Source organism: Urtica dioica, chromosome 7 (genome assembly GCF_054948205.1).
Source record: "Urtica dioica subsp. dioica isolate 48M chromosome 7, U.dioica_male_clone48M_v1_H2, whole genome shotgun sequence".
NCBI lineage: Eukaryota > Viridiplantae > Streptophyta > Magnoliopsida > Rosales > Urticaceae > Urtica > Urtica dioica.
The window spans coordinates 11,368,870-11,382,035 of NC_142762.1; the positions used below are offsets into that span (position 1 = coordinate 11,368,870).

At 40.2% G+C, this 13,166-nt stretch overlaps 1 protein-coding gene across 1 annotated transcript; it reads left to right on the forward strand.

The window, feature by feature from the left end:
* Window positions 1–1,957: 1,957 nt before the first annotated feature.
* Window positions 1,958–3,103, forward strand: LOC149390222 (uncharacterized protein At5g65660-like). The gene is made up of 2 exons (XM_089620887.1): window positions 1,958–2,312; window positions 2,648–3,103. Exons 1-2 carry the CDS (start codon window positions 2,103–2,105, stop codon window positions 2,795–2,797), a joined length of 360 nt encoding a protein of 119 aa, XP_089477013.1. The 5' UTR covers window positions 1,958–2,102; the 3' UTR covers window positions 2,798–3,103.
* Window positions 3,104–13,166: the final 10,063 nt, after the last annotated feature.

Genomic DNA, 13,166 nt, shown 5'->3' on the forward strand with positions numbered 1-13,166 from the left:
GTAGTACATTCAAGGTTGCACCTCTTTATGAAGATGTTAAGAGTGACATTCTCAAAGGGTTTTATGAAGAAGTTGCTGCCCTCAAGGAAATCATCGAGACTTCCTCTCGAAGGAAGATTGTTTGTGAAAGGCTTATCAGGGTTATGACTCCTTCTCTTGACACAGATGATGCCTCCTCTTCTCATCCGAGTCAGGTTGGAAGTCCTGCTGTCACTGATAATGATGAAGACGAAGAAGAAGATGTCGTCAGTGACTCTAAGGGTTCTGAAAATCAAGACAATGATGATTCTACCGGGAATCCCACACTCTAATCTGTATTTCCTTTTGGTCTTTAACTTTCGTGGTTTTAGTTCTCTAGCTGTTTCTTTCAGACTCCTTTTTGTTCAGCTTGTTTTTCTCTACGGTATGACTACTTGTTTCAGAGTTGGTTATGGTTTGGTATGTTTATTCATGTCTACTTCAGACTATTGTTGATTGTTATTGTTTGATGCTTTAGTTCTCATCTCCTTTTTCGGGCTGTTTTTTTTCCTCCATCTGTCTTGGTCGATCCTTGCCTTTGGTATGTTTTTGAGTCAATCAGGGGAGAGGCGTCATGAGGGTCATTTATTTTGACAAGAGGTCTTTTATTTTGACGCTCTTCTCTGATCATGATGCTTGGTTGAGAACTGCTCTGGAAGTGCTTGCCTAAAAAATAGCCAAAGGGGGAGATTACGTTGGCTTTATTTTTTAGTGCAAGTTGTATGGAAAGATGTCGGTCTTCATGCCCAAGCTTCTGGTGAGACATCCTTCCTTCTGTGCGCAGACAGTATTTCAGGCAAGTTTCCGGTTTTGCCAGATTACCTCGTTGGTGACTTTATTGTGTGATATTCTTGCGAGAATGGGTAAGGAAACCCTAGATACACTTCCAGGTTTGTATAGCTGCTATAAAAGCCATGCGCTTCCCACTTAGCAGCCTTGACGCTTTTTCAAAATACTTAGAGCTCCTAGACGTGCAAGACCGACAGATTGGGAGGCTTTGTGTTTTGACAAGAGCAGTATCATTCACCAAATACTATTCCAGAAGATTGAGTGTTTGAGTGATTTGAGTTCTGTATTTACGTGATTGAAGACTCACGTGCGTTTGAAGATTGAAGTCATCCGAGGATAGGCGTTTGCTCGAAGAGTGGAATTGAGGAGGATCTCAAATTCAGGGGGAGTCCCTGGTCTAGGTATTCACTCGTGGTAATAGTTACTAGGGTCTTGATTTTGTGTTGTAATCATATAAGACCTTACTTGTATTATTGACTACTATATAGTGAAATCATTTCCACTGGCAGAGTGCCCCCAGACGTAGGTGTATTGCACGGAACTGGGTAACCATATTGTGTGTCACTTTCTTATCGCACTAAGTTGTCGGACACATTGTCAACACTTTGTGTGCGACATCTTGTCTTTGTGACTAACCAGAATTTCAATTGAAGAAGAAAAATGGTATAGAAAAACTATTGTCCGGTACATAATTTATTTTTTGTTTTATGTTTATTGTTCTTTTTCCTTTTTTCTTTTTTTCTTTCTAGAACAAGACTACTAGCTAATTTTCAATGGATATATTTATTTATAAATTTACTTAAAAATAATAGCGGCAATTACTTTATGTAATGAAAGAGCAGTAAAGTGGCCAGCTATGATATCACTATGAGACTGGGTAATATCCTAAACCGTAAAACCCAATCACAATATATCACTCACTTAAATTTCTCGTCCGTACTTAACCCTAATACGAAAGCGTACGTTCCACTAACACAAACTTTTCGTACCCCTCAACCAAACCCACTCACAACCATCATAATCCCTTACACTATTTCGAAATTCTTTTATTTTAAATACACAAAGGCTGCCTTTTTTTTTTTTTTTTTTTTTTTTTTTGCTTTAGGTACACATTTTAATATTATTAAAGAATTGAGGGTCGGAATCTATTCCCATTTCAATGAGGCTTGCTTTTCGTACCACCATATTTATATGACCTTAAGTCTCATTTTGTGGAAGATCATATAGTCTCTCCTCTTCATATCTATAGAAAGGTATTGAATATATATATAGAAAGGTATTGAATATCTATAGAAATGGACGTGACCGATCAATCTGGGTCGCTTGAGAGCAAGCCAACAGTATCATTTCCTGTCGGATTAGCTCTTCTAGTCATTGTCTTGCTTGCCATCTCCGCCTTCTTCTTCTGTTGCCTTTACTGGGATCGCCTTCACTCTCTCTTCTTCGGTCCCGATCCCGATTCCCTTCAAATTCCCAGCGAAAAGCCTCTTCGCTCTCATTATCCGGTATTTTTATTTTTTTTTTCTTACTTTTTACTTATAAACTTTTTCTGTCTATGACATCTCATGAAGAAAACTCTACTTTATTTTTCCTGCTATCATATGAAAGCATATAAAATACAATGATTGGAGTTAGAGATTTAGTTGGGATTTGGAAATAAGATAATTCTATTAAACGGGGTTACAGTTACAAATAGTACAAAATATGAGGTGGTAAACGAAAAAATTGTTTTAAAAGGAGCTATGTACAATTTATTTTTATAAATATAATTTCCATCATGAGCCTATAAAGAAGTTTTATTGATGATGATTATTTTCTAATTTTTATTTATATGATACAGGTGGAGAAACATACTGATGAGGAGGCGAGGAGTGTGACGGTGTTGATGCCGGGTGATGAAATACCTAAATTCATTGCGATGGCATGTCCGTGCCAGCCTCCGATCCAGGGGAGGATCTCAGTAGTAGTTCAAAAACATTTTGATAACTAGCCTTGTGTGTTTGTCTGTATAGTTTACCCTTTTAATTAAATTTGTACATACAAAGTTATGTGGTTTTTATGGTTTATATTTCTTCTAAATGATTAAACTAGTTTGAGTAATGTTATAAAATAGTTAGTCTTTTTTATAAGATATATCTTTCTTCGTTAAGGTGATCTGAGTATTCCTACTTATCATTTTAGGAATCGATCGATCAGTATGCCTTTGTTTTGGTATCACTTCTTAAAGATTTTCCAGATAAAACAATTCTTATGTCTGTATGTGTGAAACATATATTACAGGACAATTTGGGATGAATGAGTGAACTTTTATTCTTTATATTTCATTTTGCGCTAAATTTTATGAATGAAAAAGAAATGTAGTAATTGAACTCCATAGCATTTACCTTTTTTATTTTTTTAAATATAGTTAGAATGGTAGTCGCTGAAAATTGAATAACGATTTAATTTAAGACTTCAGACGATTCGACTCAATGCCGGATCAAGTGTTCGCACCCGAATCGGGTATGTGGAACTCAATAATCACGAGTGTCATTCTTCTAACTCGAAGACATTATTCGTTCGTCGCGAAGACATGATAATAAGTAGAACATGAAAAGAGCTAAAATTGCAAAGAGGCGTTGCCTCTGGCACGCTCTCCGATGCTAAACATTAGTCGGATTGATATGCTTGACGTGGGGGCATCGATATTCATTCAAAATATTTTATGAGATTTTGCGAGTGATTCAGAGAAAACTGTGTGCGGAGCATTTTCGGTAACGTTTCAGAACATTAGAATAGATTAGAGAGTGTGTATAAAAAATTCATTGAACAATACCAAGGGGAAGGGTTATTTATAGGAGCATAAGTTTGGATAAGCCCTTAAATCCATAGGCTAGGCGCTATCCTTGCGCGATTGAAAGGCATCACGTATGCGCGCACACGCTTTTCAGCGTCTCAACAAGACGCACACTTGATTAACGCAGCGTGCCCTTAATTTCTTTTTTGTGCAAGGGCGCGCACGAGATTGTTTGGGCATGACACGTTAGGTGACTTGCGCAGCGTGCATAAGTGAGGGTGCGTCGCACGCCACTATTGTGTACGGCACCGCGGTGTGTGCGAGCGTGGGCTCGAGTCTGGCCCATTTTGGATCGGTTTTGTCTTTGTGGACCTGTGTCGGACTTTTACCACGCTCGGCCCAATGAGCCTTGACCTGGAATTCCTCGCAAGTCGCAACGTTTTTTCGACAATATTAGTCCCCCAAGATCGTTGTACTGGGGACTACGAGGATGGACTTAAAAAAATCTTTCCCGATAGTTCCAAGTGAAACCATCCTTTTTTTTGTTATTTGCGATCGCGAAAAAACCTTTTTTTTTTTTACCAATGTGCCATATGCGAGTGGACTTATGCGCCCGTGTGCGAGGGTGTGGCTATTTACCTTTTATTTTTGGACTTGGATTAGGATTATGATTCATAATCCTACTATTGCATAGTTGTTTTGTCTACCTAATATGGCCTTTCCTGTTGCTCTTCGTAATTTTCTTCCATTCTATCTCATCACGCTTGTGCTGTGAAAAATAAATTCTCTCTTTCTATTTCTGATCCAAATCTCGAGTCTTAATTAAGAAAAGACTCGAGTCGTCATGAGGACAATGCTCTCGAGAGCGAATTGCAATATTTGGAGATGCATTAGCTTAATATGCACGTTAAGGTGGATCAGGCCGGTGTTGTCACGGTCGTCCGGGAGACGACAAACCGAGAAGCCGCTGGGGGCTTGAGACTGGCGGGAAACGTCTGCAAGCATGGGCAAACATCCCGCACAGGATGGAAACCTCCTTAGGAAGTCTAAGGGGGCTGGATGGGATTCAAAGGCAAAGACCCGGCCACTCACGGGAGTCAAACCAAGTTATACGACAGGATGTTGTTGGTCCCTATTTAGGGTACCTTGGTGTAAAGTTCTCCACCACCCGACAGTCTCATTGACTGAAGTGAGCCTATATTGTGCCGAAGAGGCAGGCACGTGGGGCGGGCATATATAGTCGAAGAGGATTAGTGTGTCGTTCGAGTTGGGATAGGCTCGGACTAGTATTGTCGTGGAGGCATACGTAGAGATTTCCAGGTTCTCATTGTCGACTCTAGGGGAATCAGATTGATCATCGAATGGACATTCCCCCACCACATACGGTAAGAATGTCCCTAACGCGAGGAGTTCGAGGTCCAACTCTATTCGCGGGACTTGCAGCCTGAAACGCATGGTGTGAGCGAGACATGCAGAGATCAAAAGGATGAGGGCTATGCTGTGAGTCGAGTTGCTCCTTCGGAGGTCCACTGGCATGAGTCGCAAGACGGAAATTCGGAGTAAAGGACTTTGGGTGAGGGTGCCACCCTATATCCCATGTACGCCTACTCTGGAGAGGTATACGATAGCCCATCGTGAAGGGAACAAATGATGACTTGATCTTGGCTAAGGCATTGCACACGCAACTGAGTGGAGAGTCACGTCGGAGAACGCTAATATGGGATTGGCCGAGGTGACGTGAGGGAACCTAGTAATGAGGCGAGAGTTAGCGAGGCATTGCTTGTTGGAATCGATCTAGGGTTTAAGAAAAAGATTAAACGCTTCGCAAAGCGGTGGAATTTTAAAAATTTTCTTTTTAAGTAAAACTAGTTTTTACTAACCTAGACAAGAGCATATGCATGTAAATAAAAACTAATATGAGCTATAAAAGTTACTAACCCTTTTGATGCTTGAACGTTGATGAGCCTTTGGAAGGTTGGCAACGTTCGTCTCCCCTCGCATCACGTCTCTCTTTTCTTTCCTCGGGAACTCGAGCAACCACGATAGTTTCTATCACTAAATCACTCGAAAAGAAGGAATTAGTGAGTGGGCACTTTTAAACACTACGACTTGAGAACGAGTCTCGAAGTCGCAGAGCTAAAGACTAGGTCGAGTGAGGACCTAGGTGCCAAGACAAGAGAAAACCGAAAATAAACTAGAGAGAGAGAGAAGAGGACTTCGGCCAAGTTCTAGAGAGAGAGTCTCTCAAATCTCTTAAACTTGGATGAATGAATTGTGAGGAAATGGGGCTCCTATTTATAGGAGAGGTCTCACCTTCAATAAGGTAGTTTCCTCTTCTATAGAATATCACATATTCATGAGCAAAAATCCTTCATTTCCCATTCCTTGTTGGGCGCCCAAGGCTGCCTCCTAGAGGCAAGGATTTGTTTCCTTTTTTTGTTCCTTGGCTTTCCCTTTTCTCACTTGGCCGAATTTCCCATTGCATGTGTGGGAAATTTGTTTCCTCTTTTTCTTTTGGCAAGTATCTAAATACATTTATGCACAAAATAAACTCTCTTTCCTTGGGTATTATGGGCGCCCATTTCACTTCTAGAAGGAGCTTCTAGAAGCTTCTTCATTTATTCATGAGAACATGAAAAAGGCCCATTAAGAGTTTTCAATAAAATTCTTATGAAATGAAATTAATTCACAAGGCCCAATGATCAAGTCATGGCCGAGTGAAACATGTCATAAAATGACCTTGTCAAAAAATTTATTGACATTCATTTCATCCTTTGTCTCAAAAGACAAAAATACCCTTTTAACTATTTTCGTTCTTGTTTTGGCTTAGCTTCCAGTTTAACTATTCCTATCGATGTGATTCGTGACAGTGACCTCATGGACCCAAATGAACAAAGCTTTAGCTAAACACTTGGACTCAAAAGTTCACAAACCTTTTCCAAGTTTAGCTTAATGCCAACTGACTCCACTAAAGAGCTGACACTGAAAATCTCTCGGTTCAAATGAATTTATTTTCTACTCAAGAATTCGACCTAATTATGATGAGCGGATCCACTGAATATTATCTATGTTTACCCTTCATGAATGTCATCAGCTAGTCGGGATTTACTAAATTACCATTTTACCCTTCTAGCTGTTATTTCCTCAACTCCTTTGTCGCTTGTGAATAAGTTAGAAACAATGTATTGACGAGGAGCTAACAAGTCACATTGTTTCATCCAAAAGAGTCAGGACTCAATTTGGACACTGGCCAGTTCATTTATTCACACTCCAAGGAACAAAGCATGAGGTGACATGCATTGCATTTCAGCAATCTTGTACATGAATTCCATATCTATGAGAACTTCACAAAGTTACTCATGACAGACTCACAACTTAGTACTTCACCAATAGGCCTTGTTCGGAATCACATAGTGAGTCCGAACTTTGACTTTCTCAAATGAGAATACTAAGGTGTGAAATGGCATGTCTCATTTCAGGATTAAGGTAAGCATGATGCAATTCATACATAGTGACTTCGAGACATAAGAGGTTAAATGGTTTGTTCTTATCTTGTCTCTAGAAGTGCACTGGTCAATTCAGTACCTTCGGAAGATACCTAGAAGAACTATAGAGTTCCTAACTCTCAATGCCTCATAACCAGACATCATAGATTCTTCTAACAATCATACTGAGGTCAATAGTCCTTTGACCCTAAGATTGCGAATATATCGTTTTAAGCAAACTACGAAGAGTTTGTTCATGCAAATCTACATTTGTCTCTTCGTAAGTTGTTAAGTTTGTTTATGGACTAAAAGACTATGGTTTTATCATAAAGCTTCAGACAAGGAAGATTGAATGAACGTTTCAACTTTATTAATGAATGAATAGGCAATTACAAGCAAGAGTCTTCATGAGACTTTATTACATCAAATGTTCAAAATAAAGACTACAACTCTTCTTGTGGGCACCATTGACAACAAACTCCCACTTGACTCAAAGAAGGTGTGTGTAGTCCTTCATGCCTAATCCCTCACGATGTTGGTCGAAGACCTTGTTCGCTAGGGCCTTGGTGAATGGATCTGCGAGGTTGTCCACCGTTGAGATCTTCTTCACTTCCACGTCTCCGCGCTGCACGATCTCTCGAATCAAATGGTATTTCCTCTCAATATGCTTAGAGCGCTTATGGCTTCTAGGTTCCTTTGAGTTAGCGACAGCCCCACTATTATCACAATAAAGGGTCATGGGCTCGTCGACGTTTGGAACAACTTCCAAATACTTAAGGAACTTTCTAAGCCATACAGCCTCTTTGGATGCTTCACAAGCAGCCACATATTCTGCTTCCATTGTGGAGTCAGCAATGCAAGATTGCTTAATACTTCTCCACACAACAGCTCCACCATTAAGGATGAACACAGATCCCGAAGTGGATTTCCTGGAATCCTTATCCGCTTGAAAATCGGAGTCGGTATATCCCGTCATAGTCAGGTCAGTACCTGAGTATGTAAGCATCAAGTTCCTAGTTCTTCGAAGATACTTAAGAACATGCTTAACAGCAATCCAGTGCTCGGGTCCAGGGTTGGATTGGAAACGACTAACTACGCCAACGGCGAAACATATATCAGGTCGGGTGCAAAGCATAGCATACATGAGGCTTCCTACGGCAGAGGCGTAAGGAATTTTCCTCATGTCTTCAATCTCTTGTGCAGTCTTGGGAGACTGGTCCTTAGAGAGTGAAACTCCATGCCTAAAGGGTGTTTGACCCCTCTTGCAGTCTTGCATCGAGAAGCGATCCATCACCTTATCAATATAAGATGCTTGAGAGAGTGACAGGGTCCGGTTTTTCCTATCTCGAAAGATTTGGATTCCCAGAATGTACGCGGCTTCTCCTAGATCCTTCATATCGAATTGCTTTGCTAGCCAGACCTTAACCTCAGATAACTTACCCACGTCATTACCAATGAGTAGTATATCATCGACATATAGTACCAGAAACACAACTTTGCCTTCGTGTATTAACTTGTAAACACAAGGCTCATCTATTGACTGTTCAAAGCCGAAGCTCTTTACAGTTTCATCGAATCTAATATTCCATGACCTAGATGCTTGCTTTAGTCCATAAATGGATTTAAGCAACTCACAAACCTTGGTCTCTTGACCTTTATCCACGAAACCGTCTGGTTGAGCCATGTAAATGCGCTCGTCAAGATTGCCATTCAGAAAGGCTGTCTTGACATCCATTTGCCAGATCTCATAGTCGAGAGCTGCAGCTATGGATAGGAGTATGCGGATGGATTTAAGCATCGCGACTGGCGAGAAGGTTTCTTCATAGTCAATCCCTTCTTGTTGGGTATAACCCTTCGCCACAAGTCGTGCTTTGAACGTCTCAACGTTCCCATCAGGACCCCTTTTCTTCTTGTATATCCACTTACACCCTACGGGTTTAATCCCTTCAGGAAGGTCTACAAGTTTCCAGACTTTGTTGACATACATCGAGTGCATCTCAACTTTCATGGCGTCAAGCCAAAGGTTTGATTCAGAACAAGCCATTGCTTGGCTATAGGAAACAGGATCATCCATGTCGGAGACGGCTACAAGAGAGTCTCCATAAGACATGTACCTGTCAGGCTTTTGAGTAGCCCTCCCACTACGTCGAAGTACTACTTGACGAGATTCTGATGAGTTAGGTTGTGTTTCAGTTGGGGTAAGAACAGTTCTTACAGATGAGGTAGAAGCTTCCTCACCCAACTTTTCTTCAAGCACAATTTTGCTTCTAGGTTTCGCATCCTTCATAAAGTCCTCCTCAAGGAAACGAGCATTCGTGCTAACGAAAGTCTTATCGTCCTCGGGACTATAGAAAGTAAAACCTTTGGTTTCCTTCGGATATCCTACAAACAGGCACAATTCTGACCTACTAGCCAACTTGCTAGTCTTTTGCCTTAGCACGTGTGCAGGGCAACCCCAAATTCGGATGCGGCCAAGATTCACTTTACGGCCAGTCCATCGTTCATAAGGAGTACCAGGAACCGTTTTGGACGGAACTTGGTTCAGAATATAAGCGGCTGTTTCGAGGGCATATCCCCAAAAGGAAAGCGGGAGTGATGAGTAACTCATCATCGATCTAACCATCTCCATAAGAGTTCGGTTTCTTCTCTCTGACACTCCGTTTTGTTGAGGTGTGCCAGGTGCGGTAAGCTGAGAAGCGATACCTTCTTCTTTAAGAAAGTCATCGAACTCTCCAGACATATACTCACCACCTCGATCAGATCGAAGGGTTTTGATCACTTTGCCAGTTTGCTTTTCCACTAAAGCCCTAAAGACCTTAAATACGTTAAAGGTCTCGGATTTGTGTTTAAGCAAATAGACAAACCCATATCTTGAGTAATCATCAGTGAAGGTAACGAAGTATTCGTATCCTCCACGTGCCTGTTGGTTGAGCGGACCACATACATCAGAATGTATTAGTTCCAGCAACTCAGTGGCTCTTCGACCTTTATCGGAGAAAGGTCACTTAGTCATTTTTCCTTCTATGCAGGATTCACAAGTAGGTAGTGAACCTATTGCAGAGGCTTGGAGTGGACCATCCCTCACAAGTCTCTTAATCCTATCTAGACTGATATGACCAAGTCTTAAGTGCCAGAGGTATGTTGATTTTGTTAGATCGGAGGATTCAGAAAGTTTGATCCTCTTTGGCTCCCTAATTAGATCGTTATCTATTTCGGTGTCTAAAAGAGAAGGTTGAGTGGGATAGATGTAAAAAAGACCATTCTTCATACATGCATCAGTGACGAAAGAATTAGAAAAAGAAATACGAATTCCATTCTTTATAAACTTTAAACAATAATCTTGCTCAAGAAGACGAGCAACGGATATTAAGTTCTTACCAAAGGTAGGAACAAAATAAACATTATTCAAGTTTATAGTGCGGTCTTCAAAAGACAATGTCACGGATCCCACAACCTTCGCAGACACCAGGCTCCCATCACCCCATTTGAAACAGAACTCGCCTTCCTCTAAGCTTTTGGTTTTCTTGAAACCATTCAAGGAACAACAAATATGGTTAGTAGCAGCGGAGTCAAGAATCCACGTTGATACATTATCAGCTACTAAGCATGCTTCAGTAACTAGTACAATACTATGTTCCTTTGCTTTGAGATAGGCAGGACAGTTCGTTTTATCGGCCTTGTGAGGTCTCTTCTTAGTTCCAGAGGCGGAGGCTTTTTGCTCAGTAGCATGTGCCTCTCCTTGATTCCTCTTTCTCTTATTGAGACCTACAGCAGTGTGAAGCTCCTTCATAGGCTCGGTAACAGTGTACTTTAGCTTTGTAATGGAGTAGTTCAGCATGAAGGTATCAAGAGACTCGGGGAGAGTTTCTAAGATCATATCTATGATATTCTTCCCATTAATCTCAGATCCTAGGATTTCCATTTCATTTAGGTAACTAATGATCAGCATCATATGGTCCCTAACAGGAGTCCTAGCCTTCATGCGACAGTTCATAAACTGTCGGACTGCTTGTAGCCTTGTCTGACGCCTTTGCCCTCCAAACATCTCAAGGAGATTGTAGAGCATGTCAGCGGTAGTCTCGAAGTCACGATGTTGCTCTTTCAGCATATTGTTAATAGATGCCAACATATAGCACCTCACAATCTCATCGGATCGAAGCCAGGCCGCTAAGGCGTCATTGTCCTCTTGAGTTGAATCATCATTCGTCAGAGGAGGACACGGGGTGGTGAGTACCCATTTGTGCTTGTAAACGGTAGGTATTATGTCGAGGTTACGTTTCGAATCTACGTAGTTTTCATTTTCGAGTTTGTTCGAGGAAAGAATGAAAGAGAGAGAGTTGGGAGACATATTGCCTATGTAAGTTGAAACAAGTTTATGATTAGTCTTTGGTTTAGGATTTAAGTTTCATTAAGACTTTTGTAAAACCCAAAGGTGTTATAAACCAAACGATAATTTACTCCCTCAAGAGAAGGCCGCAAAAAATCTCCATTTATAAGTAAATGACACATCATTAATGCTAAGCCAAGATGTCAGTACATCATTTTGACTAGCCACCTTGTAAATTGGTTTGATCACTCATATCCTTTCGCAGAGCCTTAAGGAAGGATACTAGGGATTGAGCCTAAGTGTGCAACCAACCACTTAGTCCAAAAGATCAGCTTTGAAAAACAATCCCCCAAGGGGAGGCCTTGCCATCATTGCATCACTCTCGGACGTAGCTCATTGAGCAATGATCGAAGCAATAACGCCTTGGAGTACTCACATTTAAGTGAGGGTCGCAAGAGCGGCTCTTAGTCCCACGTTATTGCATCTTTCACTAGTGTTGGGGATCGCGGGTTACAAACAACGAGTATAACCCTCCCACTTAGTTTTTGGAGTTGGTTCATCGACTCTTTTAAGTTCGGAAACAAATTTCCTAGTTAGAGAGCGACAGAGCGGACAACTAGAAGAGAATCCTAGATCGACATGTTCAGAGCAGTATTAGTGCATAAAGGCACAAGGTACATACTCGATCTTTTCCTATTTTCTATTTCGGGAAAGTGCGTGAGGGAAGTGTGAACTTCAACTCACTCGAACACTTGAAAGTTTGAGATTACACATCTTTTTATTTTTCGGCTTGTCTACAAGGAGACCTCCCACTCAAATTTTCAAGAGCATATAGATTTTGAACATATGTGATATAGATATAGTTTTGAAAACATTTTGAAAACTTATTTGATTTGGATGACAAAATATTTTCAAGTTTGAAAGTGAAAACGGTTTTTCAAAATTCAAACTAGTTTTGTAAAAATTCAATTTCAATTAATCTTTCAAAAAACAAAACTTTTAATCTTTACACATCATGTTTATAATCATATGAAAAACATTTTTGCTCAAGAAAGTTTTCTCATTAGAGTTCTATAACTCATGGTAGTGGGGTTTGAAAATCCGGATTTCTAAAAAAAACTGGAGTTTCAGACAGCCGCACACCTCGGAGTAAAATCGCCATAACTGGCGGCTCCGATGTCCTTTTGAGCCGAAACCGGTGGCATTGGACAGAGGACAGACAGAGCTTTAATTTGATTCAAGAATCATTAAATTTCGATTTCTGAACAGAGAGTTATGCCCCTTTTAATGCGGGTTTACATTCCAGCTCGAAGAAAAAGAAATAAATTAAAACTTTGTCCTTTTAGATGCGAAAAAGAATCGAGTGTAACGGAACGTTTTATGAGGTTGTTTAAAGCTTTTATTTGTGTTTTATTAGCAGGGTAATAACATAGAATAAAAGAAATAACAACATGCATAAAACGATTCAAGTAAATAAACGAAACTAGCAAGAAAAAAAAAAAAACTAGTCACAAAATTTACTCGAAAAATCTCAAACCTTTAAAACACGTTTTTCAATATAAAAAATTAAAAACTTTTAGAACTGATTCTAATGTGTTTTAACATCATCCCAAACTCATAGAAAAACAACATGGTTTTTAATTTAGAGACAAGAGCAATAAATTAAAAAAAATCTAAGATTACAATTCTAACTTGTCACAAAATTAGTAAACTTTCGAAAACGATTTTCAAGCTCATAATTTTAAAACATGCACATGCATTCCTTTGACCA

Bases quoted from the DNA above. Each gene is read 5' to 3' on its own strand.
- LOC149390222 (XM_089620887.1), top strand. From the start codon at position 2,103: ATGGACGTGACCGATCAATCTGGGTCGCTTGAGAGCAAGCCAACAGTA. The intron at 2,313-2,647 runs GTATTTTTATTT...TATATGATACAG, and splicing joins CTCTTCGCTCTCATTATCCG to GTGGAGAAACATACTGATGA.